The sequence below is a fragment of the Pleurodeles waltl genome, chromosome 3_1, assembly GCF_031143425.1.
Source record: "Pleurodeles waltl isolate 20211129_DDA chromosome 3_1, aPleWal1.hap1.20221129, whole genome shotgun sequence".
In the NCBI taxonomy this organism is placed as follows: Eukaryota; Metazoa; Chordata; class Amphibia; order Caudata; family Salamandridae; genus Pleurodeles; species Pleurodeles waltl.
This window is the reverse complement of record NC_090440.1, coordinates 791635802-791656354: the sequence shown is the minus strand read 5'-3', so window position 1 is coordinate 791656354 and position 20553 is coordinate 791635802. Positions and strand designations below refer to the sequence as shown.

The 20553-nt window shown below is 45.7% G+C and overlaps 1 protein-coding gene across 2 annotated transcripts in view; it reads left to right on the top strand.

The window, feature by feature from the left end:
* The window catches only part of IPO7 (importin 7), a 351366-nt gene extending 340763 nt beyond the window's left edge, over positions 1-10603 (top strand). For both annotated transcript variants that reach the window (XM_069223632.1, XM_069223633.1), the window contains one exon: positions 9490-10603. In XM_069223632.1, coding sequence (XP_069079733.1) covers positions 9490-9587 — 98 coding nt within the window. In that variant the 3' untranslated portion in view covers positions 9588-10603. The remainder of the gene's footprint in view (positions 1-9489) is intronic.
* Positions 10604-20553: the final 9950 nt, after the last annotated feature.

Here is a 20553-nt window from a genome sequence, read left to right as displayed (position 1 = left end):
GCACTAAAAGCTTTCCAACCAATAATAGTTCACAAATACATTGTTGTCATGTTTTGACGAGAATGTATTATCTAAACAAACAAGGGGGGACACACTCCACGCAGTTAAGCCTGCTAGCACAAAAAATTTGGCGTTGGGCAATTCACAACCAAATTCGCCTAATTGCACAATTTATACCAGGGATTCAGAATCAACTCGCAGACAATCTCTCTCGATCACCAACAGGTCCACGAATGGGAAATTCACCCCCAAATTCTGAACACCTATTTCAAACTCTGGGGAACACCTCAAATAGACTTGTTTGCGACGAAGGAGAACGCAAAATGTCAAAACTTCTCATCCAGATACCCACACAAGCAGTCCCAGGGCAATGCCCTATGGATGAACTGGTCAGGGATATTTGCTTACGCTTTTCCTCCTCTCCCTCTCCTTCCTGATCTGGTAAGCAAACTCAGTCAAAACAAACTCAAACTCATATTAATAGCACCAACTTGGGCAAGGCAACCCTGGTACACAACGCTGCTAGACCTATCAGTAGTACCCCACATCAAATTGCCCAACAGGCCAGATCTATTGACACAACACAACCAAAAGATCAGACACCCAGATCCAGCATCGCTGAATCTAGCAATTTGGCTCCTGAAATCCTAGAATTCAGGCACTTACAACTTACCCAAGAATGTATGGAAGTCATAAAGCAAGCCAGAAGGCCATCCACCAGGCACTGCTATGCAAGTAAATGGAAGAGGTTTGTTTGCTACTGCCATATTAATCAAATCCAACCATTACACACGACTCCAAAACATGTAGTGGGTTACTTGCTTCACTTACAAAAATCTAACCTGGCTTTCTCTTCCATTAAAATACACCTTGCAGCAATATCTGCATACCTGCAGACTACCTATTCAACTTCCCTATATAGGATACCAGTCATTAAAGCATTCATGGAGGGCCTTAAGAGAATTATACCACCAAGAACACCACCTGTTCCTTCATGGAACCTAAATGTTGTCCTAACTAGACTTATGGGTCCACCTTTTGAACCCATGCACTCCTGCGAAATACAGTTCCTAACCTGGAAGGTTGCATTTCTCATCGCCATTACTTCCCTAAGAGTAAGCGAGATTCAGGCGTTTACAATACAAGAACCTTTTATACAACTACACAAGAATAAGGTCGTCCTAAGGACTAATCCTAAATTTTTACCAAAGGTTATTTCACCGTTCCATCTAAATCAAACAGTGGAACTTCCAGTGTTCTTTCCACAGCCAGATACCGTAGCTGAGAGGGCACTACATACATTAGATGTCAAAAGAGCATTAATGTATTACATTGACAGAACAAAGAACATCAGAAAGACTAAACAACTATGTTCGATGGCATCTGTCGCTGTAGATACACATGGTATGCATGAGCTCGCCATCTGGTGTTGGGTCGGAGTGTTACAAGTTGTTTTTCTTCGAAGAAGTGTTTTCGAGTCACGGGACCGAGTGACTCCACCTTCTGTGCTCATTGCGCATGGGCGTCGACTCCATCTTCGATTGTTTTCTTTCCGCCATCGGGTTCGGACGTGTTCCTGTCGCTCCGAGTTTCGGAACGGAAAGATAGCTGAAGACGGAAGATTTTCGACGGTATCGTTGCGATCCGGTTAGAGATAGACACATACGACGACGCGTTGAACATCGAAGCGCTTCGGTGCCCTTCGGGGTAGATTTCGGCACCCCGTCGGGGCCTAGTCGGCCCGACCGCGTGGAGGACAACGCCGATGGAACGGACCCCGTTTCGATTCTGCCCCGAATGCCACAACAAATATCCTTATACGGACCTACACTCGGTCTGTAATCTGTGCCTGTCACCCGAGCACAACGAAGAATCCTGTGAGGCCTGTCGGGCGTTCCGGTCCCGAAAAACTCTGCGCGACCGTCGAGCGAGAAGACTGCAGATGGCGTCCACGCCAAAAGAGCGTCGACAGTTCGAGACAGAAGAGGAACAGGAGGAATCCTTTTCCATCCAGGATTCAGACTCCGACGAGCTACACTCTACAAGAACTGTGAGTAAGACGTCGAGATCAAACCTTAAAAAAGGAAAGAAGGCCCAGGGGACGCCACTGCCAACCGGCCATGGCTCCACCCAAATTCTCGGTGACCAACAATCGGCACCGAAAAAGGCCCATTCAGTGTCGAGATCGTCCGACTCCGGTCGAGACACCGGCACGCAGCCTCCTCGAGACCGAGAGACTGCTAAACAGAAGCATCGACACCGAGAGTTCGGTGTCGACACGGATCGACGCCGAGACAGTGGCGCCGAAGACCATAGAGGCCCAGAATTTTCGGCACAGAAAAAGAGGAAGGTTACCTCGGAGCCGAAAAAACAATCGACAGGGTTTTCGGAGCCGAAAAAAGCGACATCAGACCCTGTTTCTGGCTCCTACACTGAAGAGCATTCTATGTCTTCTCAAATGAAGAAACATAGATTTGAACAAGAACTGCAATCCACTGACGTGGATCACACGCAAAAGCGTATCTTTATTCAGCAGGGGACTGGGAAGATCAGTACCCTTCCACCTGTCAAACGAAAGAGAACGCTTCAGTTTACTCCTCAGCAACAAACAGCACAAAAGGTAACACCTCCTCCCTCGCCTCCACCTGTAACTCCGGCTTCGCCAACTTACACCCCGTCACATTCGCCAGCTCACACCGCCATGAGCCACGATGACCAAGATCAGGATGCGTGGGACTTGTACGACGCACCAGTGTCTGATAACAGCCCAGACACATACCCAACTAGGCCATCACCACCGGAAGACAGCACAGCCTACTCACAAGTGGTGGCTAGAGCAGCACTATTCCATAATGTGGAACTACACTCGGAACAAGTAGAGGATGATTTTTTATTTAACACCCTCTCCTCAACCCACAGCTCCTACCAAAGCCTGCCGATGCTCCCAGGCATGCTACGCCATGCAAAGGACATTTTCAAGGAGCCAGTTAAAAGTAGGGCAGTGACGCCTAGGGTGGACAAAAAGTATAAGGCGCCTCCTACGGACCCTGCATTCATCACCTCTCAGCTGCCACCAGACTCTGTGGTGGTAGGGGCTGCCAGAAAACGGGCAAACTCACACACTTCTGGGGATGCACCTCCCCCAGATAAAGAAAGTAGGAAGTTCGATGCAGCCGGGAAGAGGGTTGCTGTCCAAGCAGCAAACCAGTGGCGCATCGCAAATTCACAAGCGCTGCTAGCGCGATACGACAGAGCCCACTGGGATGAGATGCAGCATCTCATTGAACATCTCCCAAAAGATCTGCAAAAAAGAGCAAAACAGGTTGTTGAGGAGGGTCAAAACATTTCCAACAATCAAATACGCTCCTCCATGGATGCAGCAGACACGGCCGCAAGAACCATTAATACGTCGGTTACCATCCGTAGGCACGCATGGCTCAGAACGTCTGGATTCAAGCCAGAAATTCAGCAGGCAGTGCTTAACATGCCAGTAAACGAGAAACTTCTGTTCGGTCCGGAGGTCGACACAGCCATAGAAAAGCTCAAGAAGGACACTGACACTGCCAAGGCCATGGGCGCACTCTACTCCCCGCAGAGCAGAGGATCTTATAACACCTTCCGCAAAACACCTTTTAGAGGAGGGTTTCGGGGTCAGGCCACACAAGCTAGCACCTCACAGTCCGCACCGCCCACCTACCAGGGACAGTACAGGGGAGGTTTTCGGGGCCAGTATAGAGGGGGGCAATTTCCTAGGAATAGAGGAAGATTTCAAAGCCCCAAAACCACTACCAACAAGCAGTGACTCACACGTCACTCACCCCTCCCACACAACACCAGTGGGGGGGAGGATACATCAATATTACGAAGCATGGGACAAAATAACTACAGACACATGGGTCCTAGCAATTATCCAACATGGTTATTGCATAGAATTCATGCAATTCCCTCCAGACATACCACCAAAATCACAAAATTTATCAAAATACCATTCACAGCTTCTACAGATAGAAGTTCAAGCACTACTGCAAAAAAAATGCAATAGAATTAGTACCAAGCACACAAATAAACACAGGAGTTTATTCACTGTACTTCTTGATACCAAAAAAGGACGAAACACTGAGACCAATTCTAGACCTCAGGGTAGTAAACACATTCATCAAATCAGACCACTTTCACATGGTCACACTACAAGAAGTGTTACCATTGCTCAGAAAACACGACTACATGACAACCCTAGACCTCAAGGACGCATATTTCCATATACCAATACATCAATCACACAGGAAATATCTAAGGTTTGTATTCAAAGGAATACATTACCAATTCAAAGTATTGCCTTTTGGTTTAACAACCGCTCCAAGAGTATTCACAAAATGCCTAGCAGTAGTCGCTGCACACATCAGAAGGCAGCAAATACATGTGTTCCCGTATCTAGACGACTGGCTAATCAAAACCAGTTCGCTCACACAATGCTCAAACCACACAAATCAAGTCATACAAACCCTCTACAATCTAGGGTTCACCGTCAACTTTGCAAAATCAAACATTCTGCCAAGCAAAGTACAGCAATATCTAGGAGCCATAATAGACACGACAAAAGGAGTAGCAACGCCAACTCCACAAAGGATCCACAATTTCAACAGGGTCATTCAACACATGTCTCCAAACCAAACAATACAAGCAAGAACAATACTACAGCTCCTAGGCATGATGTCCTCATGCATAGCCATTGTCCCAAACGCAAGACTGCACATGAGGCCCTTACAACAGTGCCTAGCCTCACAGTGGTCTCAAGCACAGGGTCACCTTCTAGATCTGGTGTTGCTAGACCGCCAAACTTACCTATCGCTTCTATGGTGGAACAGTATAAATTTAAACATAGGGCGGCCTTTCCAAGACCCAGTGCCACAGTACGTAATAACAACAGATGCTTCCATGACAGGGTGGGGAGCACATCTCAATCAACACAACATAAGAGGACAATGGAACATACATCAAACAAAACTGCATATAAATCATCTAGAATTATTAGCAGTTTTTCAAGCACTAAAAGCTTTCCAACCAATCATAACCCACAAATACATCCTTGTCAAAACAGACAACATGACAACGATGTATTATCTAAACAAACAAGGAGGAACACATTCAACGCAGTTAAGCTTGTTAGCTCAAAAAATATGGAAGTGGGCAATCCACCATCAAATTGGTCTAATAGCACAGTTTATTCCGGGGATCCAGAATCAGCTGGCAGACAATCTCTCTCGAGATCACCAGCAAGTCCACGAATGGGAAATCCACCCACAAATTCTGAACACCTACTTCACACTCTGGGGAACACCACAAATAGACTTATTTGCAACAAAAGAGAACGCAAAATGCCAAAACTTCGCGTCCAGATACCCACACAAGCAATCCCAAGGCAATGCCCTATGGATGAACTGGTCAGGAATATTTGCTTACGCTTTTCCTCCTCTCCCTCTCCTTCCTTACCTAGTAAACAAATTGAGTCAAAACAAACTCAAACTCATTTTAATAGCACCAACGTGGGCAAGACAACCCTGGTACACAACACTGCTAGATCTGTCTGTAGTACCACATATCAAACTGCCCAACAAACCAGATCTGTTAACGCAACACAACCAACAGATCAGACACCCGGACCCAGCATCGCTGAATCTAGCAATCTGGCTCCTGAAATCCTAGAATTCGGACACTTACAACTTAGCCAAGAGTGTATGGAAGTCATAAAGCAGGCCAGAAGGCCATCCACTAGACACTGCTACGCAAGTAAGTGGAAAAGATTTGTTTGGTACTGCCATCATAATCAGATACAACCACTAGAGGCAACTCCAAAACATATAGTAAATTACTTGCTCCATTTACAAAAAGCAAAGCTAGCCTTCTCTTCTATTAAAATACACCTTGCAGCAATATCTGCATACCTGCAAACTACATATTCAACTTCCTTGTATAGGATACCAGTTATCAAAGCATTCATAGAAGGGCTTAAAAGAATTATACCACCAAGAACACCACCTGTTCCTTCATGGAACCTAAACGTGGTTCTAACAAGACTCATGGGCCCACCTTTCGAACCCATGCACTCTTGCGGAATACAATTCCTCACCTGGAAAGTTGCCTTTCTCATCGCCATTACATCTCTAAGAAGAGTAAGTGAAATTCAAGCGTTCACAACACAAGAGCCTTTTATACAAATACATAAAAATAAGGTCGTCCTACGACCTAATCCAAAATTTTTACCAAAAGTTATTTCTCCATTCCATCTAAATCAAACGGTAGAACTACCAGTATTCTTCCCACAGCCAGATTCTGTGGCTGAAAGAGCACTACATACATTAGATGTCAAAAGAGCATTAATGTACTACATTGACAGAACGAAGAACATCAGAAAAACTAAACAGCTATTTATTGCATTCCAAAAACCTCATGCAGGTAACCCAATATCAAAACAAGGTATAGCCAGATGGATAGTTAAATGCATCCAAATCTGCTACCTTAAAGCAAAAAGACAACTGCCCATTACTCCCAGGGCACATTCAACAAGGAAAAAAGGTGCTTCAATGGCCTTTTTAGGAAACATCCCAATGCAAGAAATATGTAAGGCAGCCACTTGGTCTACGCCTCACACATTCACCAAACACTACTGTATAGATGTGCTATCCGCACAACAAGCTACAGTAGGTCAAGCTGTATTAAGAACTCTATTTCAGACAACTTCTACTCCTACAGGCTAAACCACCGCTTATGGGGAACTAACTGCTTACTAGTCTATGCATACCATGTGTATCTACAGCGACAGATGCCATCGAACTGAAAATGTCACTTACCCAGTGTACATCTGTTCGTGGCATCAGTCGCTGAGATTCACATGGACCCACCCACCTCCCCGGAAGCCTGTAGCAGTTCAGAAGTTACCTTCAATTTTGTACATTTGTATATATATTGCTTAATCCTTTAATAGGTACATACTTACATTTTTCATTGCGCGGGCACTATTACTATAGTACAACTCCTACCTCACCCTCTGCGGGGAAAACAATCGAAGATGGAGTCGACGCCCATGCGCAATGAGCACAGAAGGTGGAGTCACTCGGTCCCGTGACTCGAAAACACTTCTTCGAAGAAAAACAACTTGTAACACTCCGACCCAACACCAGATGGCGAGCTCATGCATACCATGTGAATCTCAGCGACTGATGCCACGAACAGATGTACACTGGGTAAGTGACATTTTCATTATTGCATTTCAAAAACCTCATGCAGGAAACCCAATATCAAAACAAGGTATAGCCAGATGGATAGTTAAATGCATCCAAATCTGCTACCTTAAAGCTAAACGACAGCTGCCCATTACACCAAGGGCACACTCAACCAGAAAGAAAGGTGCTACCATGGCCTTTCTAGGAAACATCCCAGTGCAAGAAATATGTAAGGCAGCCACATGGTCTACGCCTCACACATTCACCAAGCACTACTGTGTAGACGTGTTATCCGCACAACAAGCCACAGTAGGTCAAGCCGTATTAAGAACATTGTTTCAGACTACTTCCACTCCTACAGGCTGAGCCACCGCTTTTGGGGAGATAACTGCTTACTAGTCTATGCAAAACATGCGTATCTACAGCGACACATGCCATCGAACTGAAAATGTCACTTACCCAGTGTACATCTGTTCGTGGCATCAGTCGCTGTAGGTTCGCATGTTCCCACCCGCCTCCCCGGGAGCCTGTAGCAGTTCGGAAGTTACCTTCAACTATTTGTATATATATCATTTCAACCTTAAATAAGTACATACTTAGTCACTCCATTGCATGGGCACTATTACTACAATTCAACTCCTACCTCACCCTCTGCGGGGGAAAAACAATCGAAGATGGAGTCGACGCCCATGCGCAATGGAGACAAAAGGAGGAGTCACTCGGTCTCGTGACTCGAAGACTTCTTCGAAGAAAAACAACTTGTAACACTCCGGCCCAACACCAGATGGCGAGCTATGCAAAACATGCGAATCTACAGCGACTGATGCCACGAACAGATGTACACTGGGTAAGTGACATTTTCATTTTCTATACAAAAACCTATTGGCCTGGAATTGTCTGTGTGTGTTCCTCATTTATTGCCTGTGTGTATGTACAACAAATGCTTAACTCTACTCCTTTGATAAGCCTACTGCTCGACCACACTACCACAAAATAGAGCATTAGTATTATCTCTTTCCACTATCTTACCTCTAAGGGGAACCCTTGGACTCTGTGCATACTATTCCTTACTTTGAAATAGTGCATACAGAGGCAACTTCCTACACCTTATCTTGTGTCAGTTATCCAGATTCAGAGTTTGGGTTATGCTTCTCAACATCCGGAGGCTGGTATTCATGTGATGAATCTCATCTGTCCGACAGTGCCTACAAATCATTATACACTTAATTTCTTTTTATTTCTAATTGTGCTTCTTATATAACTTTGCAGTTTGTTCTCTACTGTTATTTATTCACTAACATTTTTTTATCGTGTTATTGAGACCTAAATGCTAACTTGTTATGTTCTTTTCGTCCTCTTATGTCATTGTGGTTGAGTGAGATTATATTGACTTAATGGCTGCTTTTACCTAGTAAAACAGAACAGAAAAAATGTAATTTACAATCAGCCCAGCCAAAACCAAATTACAGTCCCAGAATGAGTGATTGTTGTGCTGCCTTATCCCATTAATCCCTCCTACAAGCACAAAGTGTAGAGCTATGTGACGCAAAGACCGAGTTGCACAAAAATACATTGCGCTGGTGAACGAACGGAAATGACAATTTGTTGATTGGTAGCATTGTAGGCAACAATGAGGTATTATCGTGTTTGCATCAGTTGAGATTGCAGGTGGGTGGTTTATTGCTCCCGCCGCAGGTAGGTAAAACTGCTGAAAGTCCCTATACAGGAGATTTGTAGTGTTACTATTGATTTGATGAAATATTTACCACGTACACTGCTACCACAAATTCAGGGTTGGTAGTTCAGTACATATTTTGATTTTTTTTTTTTTTTTTTTTCCCTTCTATTATGATGAACGGGTAAAAACCCCTTTGTGAAAACAAAATTATAGGGAGTGCTTGGGGTGTCTTCAGATTACAATCTGCAGAGTAAGGTTCACTTTAGAGAATCTATCGTTCATAGACTTCATTAATTACTTGCTGATGCTCCACTGTGGGAAGAATCTAAGAACCAAATAGCCACATGTTACCGCTGGCACACTGGGCGTCTTGTTTGTGGGGTTTATTACTGGGTCCCAGTCTCGAACGTGCGATTTAAAAAAAAAAAAATAATAATAATAATAATCTGTAGAGGAACGGGAATATCAATCCGAACATGTTGCCCGCGATTATAAACCCGTTTTTAAATATTTTATTTGTATTTTACTGCTAATTCATCATCTGTTAAAGCCTGTAAATGGTTTAACATTTTCTTTAATGTTGTCTTACAGAATCCAAAATGATAGAGAAACACGGCGGATACAAATTCAATGCTCCAGTTGTGCCAAGTTCATTCAATTTTGGAAGCCCTCCTCCGGGAATGAATTGAATTTCCTCTTTTCCTGCTACTGTGTGACTGATTGTAGTGAAAAGCTTGTGTTCCTCGCAGTAGTCGTTCCAGAACTGGTTCATGTTATCTAAAACTCACTCCTACCTAATTATGACATTGCGATTGAACAACAGAGCAGCCTCAAGTGGGTCCTGATCATGTAACCTGGCACTGGGACAGCAAACGGGTTTTGTTTTTGAAGAGAAAAAGAACCTTGCTTCCAAGCTTCAGACAAAATACGACACTGTGGAACGCTGAAACCAAGATGTGATGAAAGCATTTTTCTGGAGGAAAAGGCATGGGCCATAGGACTACAGAGAATCTCATTTACAGTGCAAGTTAGGTCAATTAATATTTTTATTGCCCCTTTAGCAGTATAATTTGTTAATGGCTAATTTCTTGCCTTTGCCCCACAAGATGTCGATTCTTTTAATGTACATAAGAGGAGGCAACCTGGCAGCCTTACTTAAACTTCATTGTTTCAGTTGATCACGAATACCGATTGTTCATATGTAGAATATGGGACAGTTATTGTAGCACTACAACATAACTGATAAATCTGTAAATGAATTAGCACTTTTATATTGAATAAGCCTGCTAGCCTGTGTACAAAATAGCAAAATGTTTGCTGTTTATAAAGTATGTAAGAGATCGGACTGTAGAAAATAATTTCAAGTTAATTTAACGCAAACTAGCAGTTTTGTATCTGACGACTGGTGTTGCAGTCACTTCTGGTTGTGAACTGCATTTGGTTATGTTAAAGAACGCAGTTGGTGATATCTCATTGCTGCTGATATAGCAAATTGCCCGTGGTGTCCTTTATTTTTCTTACAGCTCCAAGTGTACAAAATCACAATTTGGATACAAAAACCTAATGTAAAAACTGGGATCAAACAATTACATTCATGACAAAGGCATGTAAAATTAAACCTGGAGTTCTGCTCTTAAAGAGTTTTTGAAGTGTGTGGATGAAACATCTATATATGCAATCTATTAAAAGAACATAATTCGGCTAATGATGCTTCATGTATGATTGCATTTTTTTCAGTGAAATTCTCCCCAAACCAAAAAGAGTGCCGCGAATGATGTTTGAGGTCCTAATCTTTATCTTCCATTTTGATGTCACAATTTTATTTCCTGTGGCTACCTTCATCATGCCGTGCTGAAATTAATTGCGGTCATCCGGGCCTCTGTCCCCTAAAACCAGTTAACATTTGGTTACTGGAGACAGACTATAAAGTAGCTGGAATTTCTGTGAGATTAAACTGCTAGTTAATTCTGTTTCTTTCACTTTTAAACTGTCAAGTTTAATATGTAATGTTTAATACCCTCTGGGTATGATTGCTATCCATTTCCTGAGTTAAAGGACTAAGACAAAATATCCTTCTGGTCAAACAATGATTGCAGTTAAAGAAACAATCAATTTTATTTGGTGCTGTCTTTAATTTTATTGACCATGCAGGGTGGAGGAAAAGTTCCTTCGCCATTCATTGCATGCATTTATACAGCAAATAAAATGTTTGCTGATTGATTTTATTCCTAGTGTATTTAAATTGCAGTATTCACTAGAAAAGGTGTCTGCTGTGTTCTGTCATTTAACGAAGTACCTTTGAAATGCTGCACGACTCTAAAATAGAAATAAATGCAGCAGTGATATTTTCATAGCAACTTTATTTCCAGTTTACATTTAAGTAAATGCATAAATATTATAATATTTATAATGGGGAAGTGTTTTTAACTGGTTATTGAACTACAGATTCTATCGGTCCCAAGAATTGTGGGGTGGGTGGTACTGGTAGTGTATATAACCTGTCATGAAATTGTTCACTTGTAGATCGTTCTACTGAACAACAGAATTAAAGCAAAATATGCAAAAAAAATGTTTTCTTGTCTCCTGGGATACAAAAGATTGCAAGGGCCACTAAGAAAACAGTGGTTTCTGTCTGGTTCAAGCACCAATGCCTGAATGCTTGTGGTTGATGCACACAACCAAACTGGATGACATTTTTATTTGCATAATCCACTGCATGAGCTGCGGTCAGTCGCAAAATCTGCCATTTAAAAAAATCTCCCTTCTCCCCACTTTGTGGAAAACGTTTGTGCATGGTAATATATGGAGTTTATGGTATATCAATCCACGCAGTGTCTTTGTCTCCTAGTAGGACTGCATGGAGATTTGTTTTTTAATACGTCACTGCGGATAGTAAAGTACATTGTCATCACAGCTCTAAGCCATACCATTTGCAGCATCGTAGTCTTTTGGATTAGCAAGCCTTCATCTCAGGCCCGTGTGGGTACTGGATTTGGACTAAGCTGGCTGGGGGTCTAAGTAAGAGCTAGGCCATGTCTATGTAGTATCTCTTCCAACACCCCTACTTCCACCTGGGCGCAGCTAAGGCTTCCTGTAGCATGACTAAGCATAATACAGTACAGGGCCCCCTGCACCACGTGGATAAATGTACTTCAGTGGGCTTTGCACTATTTCTGCAGAAATATGGTTTGGTAATTACCTGCTTCACAATTTCACATGCATGACATCTGGCGCCATGTGTCTACTGTTACTTGTAAAGGCGTGCAAGATGCTGCACTGAAGACTTAATCTTCAGATTGTATTTTCTGCTTTGGAAGTATGTGTGGTTGGGAACGAAGACTTGTTAATCCCTAGTGAAAGACCACCTTAGTCAAAGATATCCATCTGATCGCCATGCTGACCTAGAAGTTTAGAAGTTTCTATATCTTTCTTTAGGCAAAATAAATAGAAATCTTGGAATGATGTCAGAATTTTATATAGATGCTGACAGGCTGTAATTGAGCATCGCGCAAAGACTTTTCACACGTTCCCGAATCCAGTAGTTAGAAAACATAATGAAATCGTGACGGCTTGTATTCCCCTGGCGCCCACTGCTCATCTCCATAGGAATCCACTACATTAAAGGGTCACATCAGCTGTGACCTGCTCAGGCTGGGTCTAGTGACTGTTGTAGACTATACACACAGCTTTCAGTGGTGAACATGATGGAATTTACACATTGGCAGACACTCAAGTCCACATCGTCTGCATCACTGCAGATGCACATGGGTAGTAATGTTATTTTGGTGTACCTTTGACTCATTTGTGAATAGCTTATAAAATGGATGTACTATATGGTAAGTAAGGTTAGGGCCATATCGTGCAGTAATCATTGGTCTTCTTGGGTCCAGTCACTTATTTGCTTAACCGCTTGGTTGCTATGGCACAGAGCTGTAAGACTTAGAAAGGGATAACATGTAAAGCGTGTGACCGCACCAAACAATGAAATAGTCACCATACGAGAAAGGCACAACAATTAATAGAAATAGAGTATGTTTTTATTAATTTTAAGAGTCTTTGATGACAGATCCACCGGAGGATCCCAGAGACATGAATTATTAAAGCATTTAAAAACTTTAACATCAAGCACAAACCAGCAATGGCAAGTCGAAACTTTGCAACCTTGTTAAAATTATCTGGGTTGGATGACCAAATCCACCAGGTTAGAGGTCTAGGAGTCTATTAATTAAACTTTGGACAGTTTACTGGCCACCAGAGTGTAAGTAGCAAGTTCCAAATCTTTATATATCCGCCACCATTAACTTCTATTGAGTGGTCCTGATGCAGGTTTAAAGATGGTCAATGGATGCTCCAGATGTGCAGTACACGGGCCGGGGGGGGATTGATCAAGTCCTTGGTCCACAGGTGAAGAGGGGCAGCTACGGATCTTAGGGTCCCACTAAGTCCTCTCTGTAGGGGTCAAAGGGCTGCAGATACAGACCTTTTCGTTCATGCAACACAATAGTTCTAGTGCAAACCTTTGGTGGGGGCTAGTGTCCTTGTAGTCAAGTGAATCTGGTCTCTGACAGCTCTCCTGGGTCCAGCAGACTTTGGCTAGCTCGGATTCCTTTGTTGGTGCGCCTGGTAACAGTGAAAAGTTCCACAGGGTCTAGTGGACCAGCCACCTGATCCTTTAAGCCTCTGCAGTGGTGTGGGCTGGGAATCTGCAGTAGAGGGGAGCTGGAGGAACTAGGAACCCCAAGAAGTAAATACCAGGATGCGCCCCAGGAACCAGGAGAGAAGAGATAAGTAACTGGTTTTCCCCACAACCAACAGGAGGACTTTGGGAAAAGTACTGTGCAAGACCCAGACCAGACTGGAAGAGACCAAGGGTGTCTACTGACAGGAGAGAACCTGCAAAGGAGGGGACAAGGTCCAGTTTGTGATGGTGTGTGGCTGTGGCAGCATCCCCACCCCACCCTTCTGTGGATGCAGGACCAGGTCGACGGTAGATAGTCAGCAGTGCAGCGCAGAAGAGGACTTCCAGAACTGATGTCCCACATCAGCAGTTATGATGCAGTCAGTCAGTGGTGCTAGAAAACCACCAACAAGCCTTGGCAAATGCAAGTGTCATTGGTTTTGCAAGCCTGATGAGGACCAGCCAGGTCCAGGGGAATTAACCCAAGGGAGGGAAGGGGTGGTTGTCAGAGGTGACCCTCAGCAGCTGGGAGTCATGTGGAGGCACCTCCCGCAGGCACTGGAGTTGCAATGAGGTCCTCTTGGCACGTTGAAAGAGGAGTCCCACATCCCTGAAGCAGCAGGCAGGAATGCTTGGGCCTGTGGCTACACAGAGCCTGAAGATTCCTTGGAGGAGGAACAAACATGCCTTGGTAGTTGCAAGAGTCCATGCACAGCCGTACTATCCTGCAAGGAGAGGCAAGGGCTTACCGTCTCCCAAGTTGGACTGCTGGTATAGAGGGACCACTCCAGACCACCACCTGTGATGCAGGCAGGAATGCTTGGGCCTGGGGCTACACAGAGCCTGAAGATTCCTTGGAGGAGGAACAAACATGCCTTGGTAATTGCAAGAGTCTCAATGCCCAGCCGTACTATCCTGCAAGGAGGGGCAAGGGCTTACCGTCTCCCGAGTTGGACTGTGTAAGGAAATGCCTCCTTGGCATGGTTGCCCCCTGACTTTTTGCCTTTGCTGATGCTATGTTTACAATTGAAAGTGTGCTGAGGCCTGCTAACCAGGTGTAGGAAGTTGGCTCTGTATGTGCTATTTCAAAGTAAGGAATAGCATGCACAGAGTCCAAGGGTTCCCCTTAGAGGTAAAATAGTGGTAAAAATAGATAATACTAATGCTCTATTTTGTGGTAGTGTGGTCGAGCAGTAGGCTTATCCAAGGAGTAGTGTTAAGCATTTGTTGTACATACACATAGACAATAAATGAGGTACACACACTCAGACAAATCCAGCCAATAGGTTTTTATATAGAAAAATATCTTTTCTTAGTTTATTTTAAGAACCACAGGTTCAAATTCTACATGTAATAGCTTATTTGAAAGGTATTGCAGGTAAGTACTTTAGGAACTTTAAATCATAAAAATTGCATGTATACTTTTCAAGTTATTCACAAATAGCTATTTTAAAAGTGGACACTTAGTGCAATTTTCACAGTTCCTAGGGGAGGTAAGTATTTGTTAGTTTTACCAGGTAAGTAAGACACTTACAGGGCTTAGTTCTTGGTCCAAGGTAGCCCACCGTTGGGGGTTCAGAGCAACCCCAAAGTCACCACACCAGCAGCTCAGGGCCGGTCAGGTGCAGAGTTCAAAGTGGTGCCCAAAACACATAGGCTAGAATGGAGAGAAGGGGGTGCCCCAGTTCCGGTCTGCTTGCAGGTAGGTACCCGCGTCTTCGGAGGGCAGACCAGGGGGGGTTTTGTAGGGCACCGGGGGGGACACAAGCCCACACAGAAATTTCACCCTCAGCAGCGCGGGGGCGGCCGGGTGCAGTGTAGAAACAAGCGTCGGGTTTGTAATGGAAGTCAATGGGAGATCTAGGGATCTCTTCAGCGCTGCAGGCAGGCAAGGGGGGGGTTCCTCGGGGAAACCTCCACTTGGTCAAGGGAGAGGGACTCCTGGGGGTCACTCCTCCAGTGAAAGTCCGGTCCTTCAGGTCCTGGGGGCTGCGGGTGCAGGGTCTCTCCCAGGTGTCGGGACTTAGGATTCAAAGAGTCGCGGTCAGGGGAAGCCTCGGGATTCCCTCTGCAGGCGGCGCTGTGGGGGCTCAGGGGGGACAGGTTTTTGTACTCACAGTCTTAGAGTAGTCCTGGGGTCCCTCCTGAGGTGTTGGATCGCCACCAGCCGAGTCGGCGTCGCCGGGTGCAGTGTTGCAAGTCTCACGCTTCTTGCGGGGAGCTTGCAGGGTTCTTTAAAGCTGCTGGAAACAAAGTTGCAGCTTTTCTTGGAGCAGGTCCGCTGTCCTCGGGAGTTTCTTGTCTTTTTGAAGCAGGGGCAGTCCTCAGAGGATGTCGAGGTCGCTGGTCCCTTTGGAAGGCGTCGCTGGAGCAGGATCTTTGGAAGGCAGGAGACAGGCCGGTGAGTTTCTGGAGCCAAGGCAGTTGTCGTCTTCTGGTCTTCCGCTGCAGGGGTTTTCAGCTGGGCAGTCCTTCTTCTTGTAGTTGCAGGAATCTGATTTTCTAGGGTTCAGGGTAGCCCTTAAATACTAAATTTAAGGGCGTGTTTAGGTCTGGGGGGTTAGTAGCCAATGGCTACTAGCCCTGAGGGTGGGTACACCCTCTTTGTGCCTCCTCCCAAGGGGAGGGGGTCACAATCCTAACCCTATTGGGGGAATCCTCCATCTGCAAGATGGAGGATTTCTAAAAGTTAGTCACCTCAGCTCAGGACACCTTAGGGGCTGTCCTGACTGGTCAGTGACTCCTCCTTGTTTTTCTCATTATCTTCTCCGGCCTTGCCGCCAAAAAGTGGGGCCTGGCCGGAGGGGGCGGGCAACTCCACTAGCTGGAGTGTCCTGCTGGGTTGGCACAAAGGAGGTGAGCCTTTGAGGCTCACCGCCAGGTGTGACAATTCCTGCCTGGGGGAGGTGTTAGCATCTCCACCCAGTGCAGGCTTTGTTACTGGCCTCAGAGTGACAAAGGCACTCTCCCCATGGGGCCAGCAACATGTCTCGGTTTGTGGCAGGCTGCTAAAACTAGTCAGCCTACACAGATAGTCGGTTAAGTTTCAGGGGGCGCCTCTAAGGTGCCCTCTGTGGTGTATTTTACAATAAAATGTACACTGGCATCAGTGTGCATTTATTGTGCTGAGAAGTTTGATACCAAACTTCCCAGTTTTCAGTGTAGCCATTATGGTGCTGTGGAGTTCGTGTTTGACAGACTCCCAGACCATATACTCTTATGGCTACCCTGCACTTACAATGTCTAAGGTTTTGTTTAGACACTGTAGGGGTACCATGCTCATGCACTGGTACCCTCACCTATGGTATAGTGCACCCTGCCTTAGGGCTGTAAGGCCTGCTAGAGGGGTGTCTTACCTATACTGCATAGGCAGTGAGAGGCTGGCATGGCACCCTGAGGGGAGTGCCATGTCGGCTTACTCGTTTTGTCCTCACTAGCACACACAAGCTGGCAAGCAGTGTGTCTGTGCTGAGTGAGAGGTCTCCAGGGTGGCATAATACATGCTGCAGCCCTTAGAGACCTTCCTTGGCATCAGGGCCCTTGGTACTAGAAGTACCAGTTACAAGGGACTTATCTGGATGCCAGGGTCTGCCAATTGTGGATACAAAAGTACAGGTTAGGGAAAGAACACTGGTGCTGGGGCCTGGTTAGCAGGCCTCAGCACACTTTCAATTGTAAACATAGCATCAGCAAAGGCAAAAAGTCAGGGGGCAACCATGCCAAGGAGGCATTTCCTTACACAACCCCCCCCCAAACGAAAGAGGATGAGACTAACCTTTCCCAAGAGAGTCTTCATTTTCTAAGTGGAAGAACCTGGAAAGGCCATCTGCATTGGCATGGGCAGTCCCAGGTCTGTGTTCCACTATAAAGTCCATTCCCTGTAGGGAGATGGACCACCTCAACAGTTTAGGATTTTCACCTTTCATTTGCATCAGCCATTTGAGAGGTCTGTGGTCAGTTTGAACTAGGAAGTGAGTCCCAAAGAGGTATGGTCTCAGCTTCTTCAGGGACCAAACCACAGCAAAGGCCTCCCTCTCAATGGCACTCCAACGCTGCTCCCTGGGGAGTAACCTCCTGCTAATGAAAGCAACAGGCTGGTCAAGGCCATCATCATTTGTTTGGGACAAAACTGCCCCTATCCCATGTTCAGAGGCATCAGTCTGCACAATGAACTGCTTAGAATAATCTGGAGCTTTGAGAACTGGTGCTGAGCACATTGCCTGTTTCAGGGTGTCAAAGGCCTGTTGGCATTCCACAGTCCAGTTCACTTTCTTGGGCATTTTCTTGGAGGTGAGTTCAGTGAGGGCTGTCACAATGGATCCATATCCCTTCACAAACCTCCTGTAATACCCAGTCAAGCCAAGGAATGCCCTGACTTGAGTCTGGGTTTTTGGAGCTACCCAATCCAGAATAGTCTGGATCTTGGGTTGGAGTGGCTGAACTTGGCCTCCACCTACAAGGTGGCCCAAGTAAACCAGTTCCCTGCCCTATCTGGCATTTGGATGCCTTGATAGAGAGGCCTGCAGATTGCAGAGCCTTCAAAACCTTCCTCAGGTGGACCAGGTGATCCTGCCAGGTGGAGCTAAAGACAGCAATATCATCAAGATAAGCTGTGCTAAAGGACTCCAAGCCAGCAAGGACTTGATTCACCAACCTTTGGAAGGTGGCAGGGGCATTCTTTAAACCAAAGGGCATAACAGTAAACTGATAATGCCCATCAGGTGTGGAGAATGCTGTCTTTTCTTTTGCTCCAGGTGCCATTTTTATTTGCCAGTACCCTGCTGTCAAGTCAAAGGTACTTAGGAATTTGGCAGCACCTAATTTGTCTATGAGCTCATCAGCTCTTGGAATTGGATGAGCATCTGTCTTGGTGACAGAATTGAGCCCTCTGTAGTCCACACAAAACCTCATCTCCTTCTTTCCATCTTTGGTGTGAGGTTTGGGGACTAAGACCACTGGGCTAGCCCAGGGGCTGTCAGAGCGCTCAATTACTCCCAATTCCAGCATCTTGTGGACTTCCACCTTGATGCTTTCTTTAACATGGTCAGATTGTCTAAAGATTTTGTTCTTGACAGGCATGCTGTCCCCTGTGTCCACATCATGGGTACACAGGTGTGTCTGACCAGGGGTTAAGGAGAAGAGTTCAGGAAACTGTTGTAGGACTCTCCTACAATCAGCTTGCTGTTGGCCAGAGAGGGTGTCTGAGTAGATCACTCCATCTACTGTGCCATCTTTTGGGTCTGATGACAGAAGATCAGGGAGAGGTTCACTCTCTGCCTCCTGATCCTCATCTGTTACCATCAACAGATTGACATCAGCCCTGTCGTGGAAGAGCTTAAGGCGGTTTACATGGATCACCCTCTTGGGGCTCCTGCTTGTGCCCAGGTCCACCAAGTAGGTGACCTGACTCTTCCTCTCTAGTACTGGGTAAGGGCCACTCCATTTGTCCTGGAGTGCCCTGGGAGCCACAGGCTCCAGAACCCAGACTTTCTGCCCTGGTTGGAACTCAACCAGTGCAGCCTTTTGGTCATACCAAAACTTCTGGAGCTGTTGGCTGGCCTCAAGGTTTTTGGTTGCCTTTTCCATGTACTCTGCCATTCTAGAGCGAAGGCCAAGTACATAGTCCACTATGTCCTGTTTAGGCTCATGGAGAGGTCTCTCCCAGCCTTCTTTAACAAGGGCAAGTGGTCCCCTTACAGGATGACCAAACAGAAGTTCAAAGGGTGAGAATCCTACTCCCTTCTGTGGCACCTCTCTGTAAGCGAAAAGCAGACATGGCAAGAGGACATCCCATCTCCTTTTGAGCTTTTCTGGGAGCCCCATGATCATGCCTTTTAATGTCTTGTTGAATCTCTCAACCAAGCCATTAGTTTGTGGATGGTATGGTGTAGTGAATTTATAAGTCACTCCACACTCATTCCACATGTGCTTTAGGTATGCTGACATGAAGTTGGTACCTCTGTCAGACACCACCTCCTTAGGGAAACCCACTCTGGTAAAGATACCAATGAGGGCCTTGGCTACTGCAGGGGCAGTAGTCGACCTAAGGGGAATAGCTTCAGGGTACCTGGTAGCATGATCCACTACTACCAGGATATACATATTTCCTGAGGCTGTGGGAGGTTCCAGTGGACCAACTATGTCCACACCCACTCTTTCAAAGGGAACCCCCACCACTGGAAGTGGAATGAGGGGGGCCTTTGGATGCCCACCTGTCTTACCACTGGCTTGACAGGTGGGGCAGGAGAGGCAAAACTCCTTAACCATGTTGGACATATTGGGCCAGTAGAAGTGGTTGACTAACCTCTCCCACGTCTTGGTTTGTCCCAAATGTCCAGCAAGGGGAATGTCATGGGCCAATGTTAGGATGAACTTCCTGAACAGCTGAGGCACTACCACTCTCCTAGTGGCACCAGGTTTGGGGTCTCTGGCCTCAGTGTACAGGAGTCCATCTTCCCAATAGACCCTATGCGTTCCATTTTTCTTGCCTTTGGACTCTTCAGCAGCTTGCTGCCTAAGGCCTTCAAGAGAGGGACAGGTTTCTTGTCCCTTACACAGCTCCTCCCTTGAGGGTCCCCCTGGGCCTAAGAGCTCAACCTGATAAGGTTCAAGCTCCAAAGGCTCAGTTCCCTCAGAGGGCAGAACTTCTTCCTGAGAAGAGAGGTTCCCTTTCTTTTGCTGTGTTGCAGTTGGTTTCCCAACTGACTTTCCTTTCCTCTTGGTAGGCTGGGCCATTCTTCCAGACTCCAGCTCTACTTGTTCATCCTGTGCCTTGCACTGTGCTCTTGTTTTCACACACACCAGTTCAGGGATACCCAGCATTGCTGCATGGGTTTTTAGTTCTACCTCAGCCCATGCTGAGGACTCCAGGTCATTTCCAAGCAGACAGTCCACTGGGATATTTGAGGAGACCACCACCTGTTTCAGGCCATTGACCCCTCCCCATTCTAAAGTAACCATTGCCATGGGATGTACTT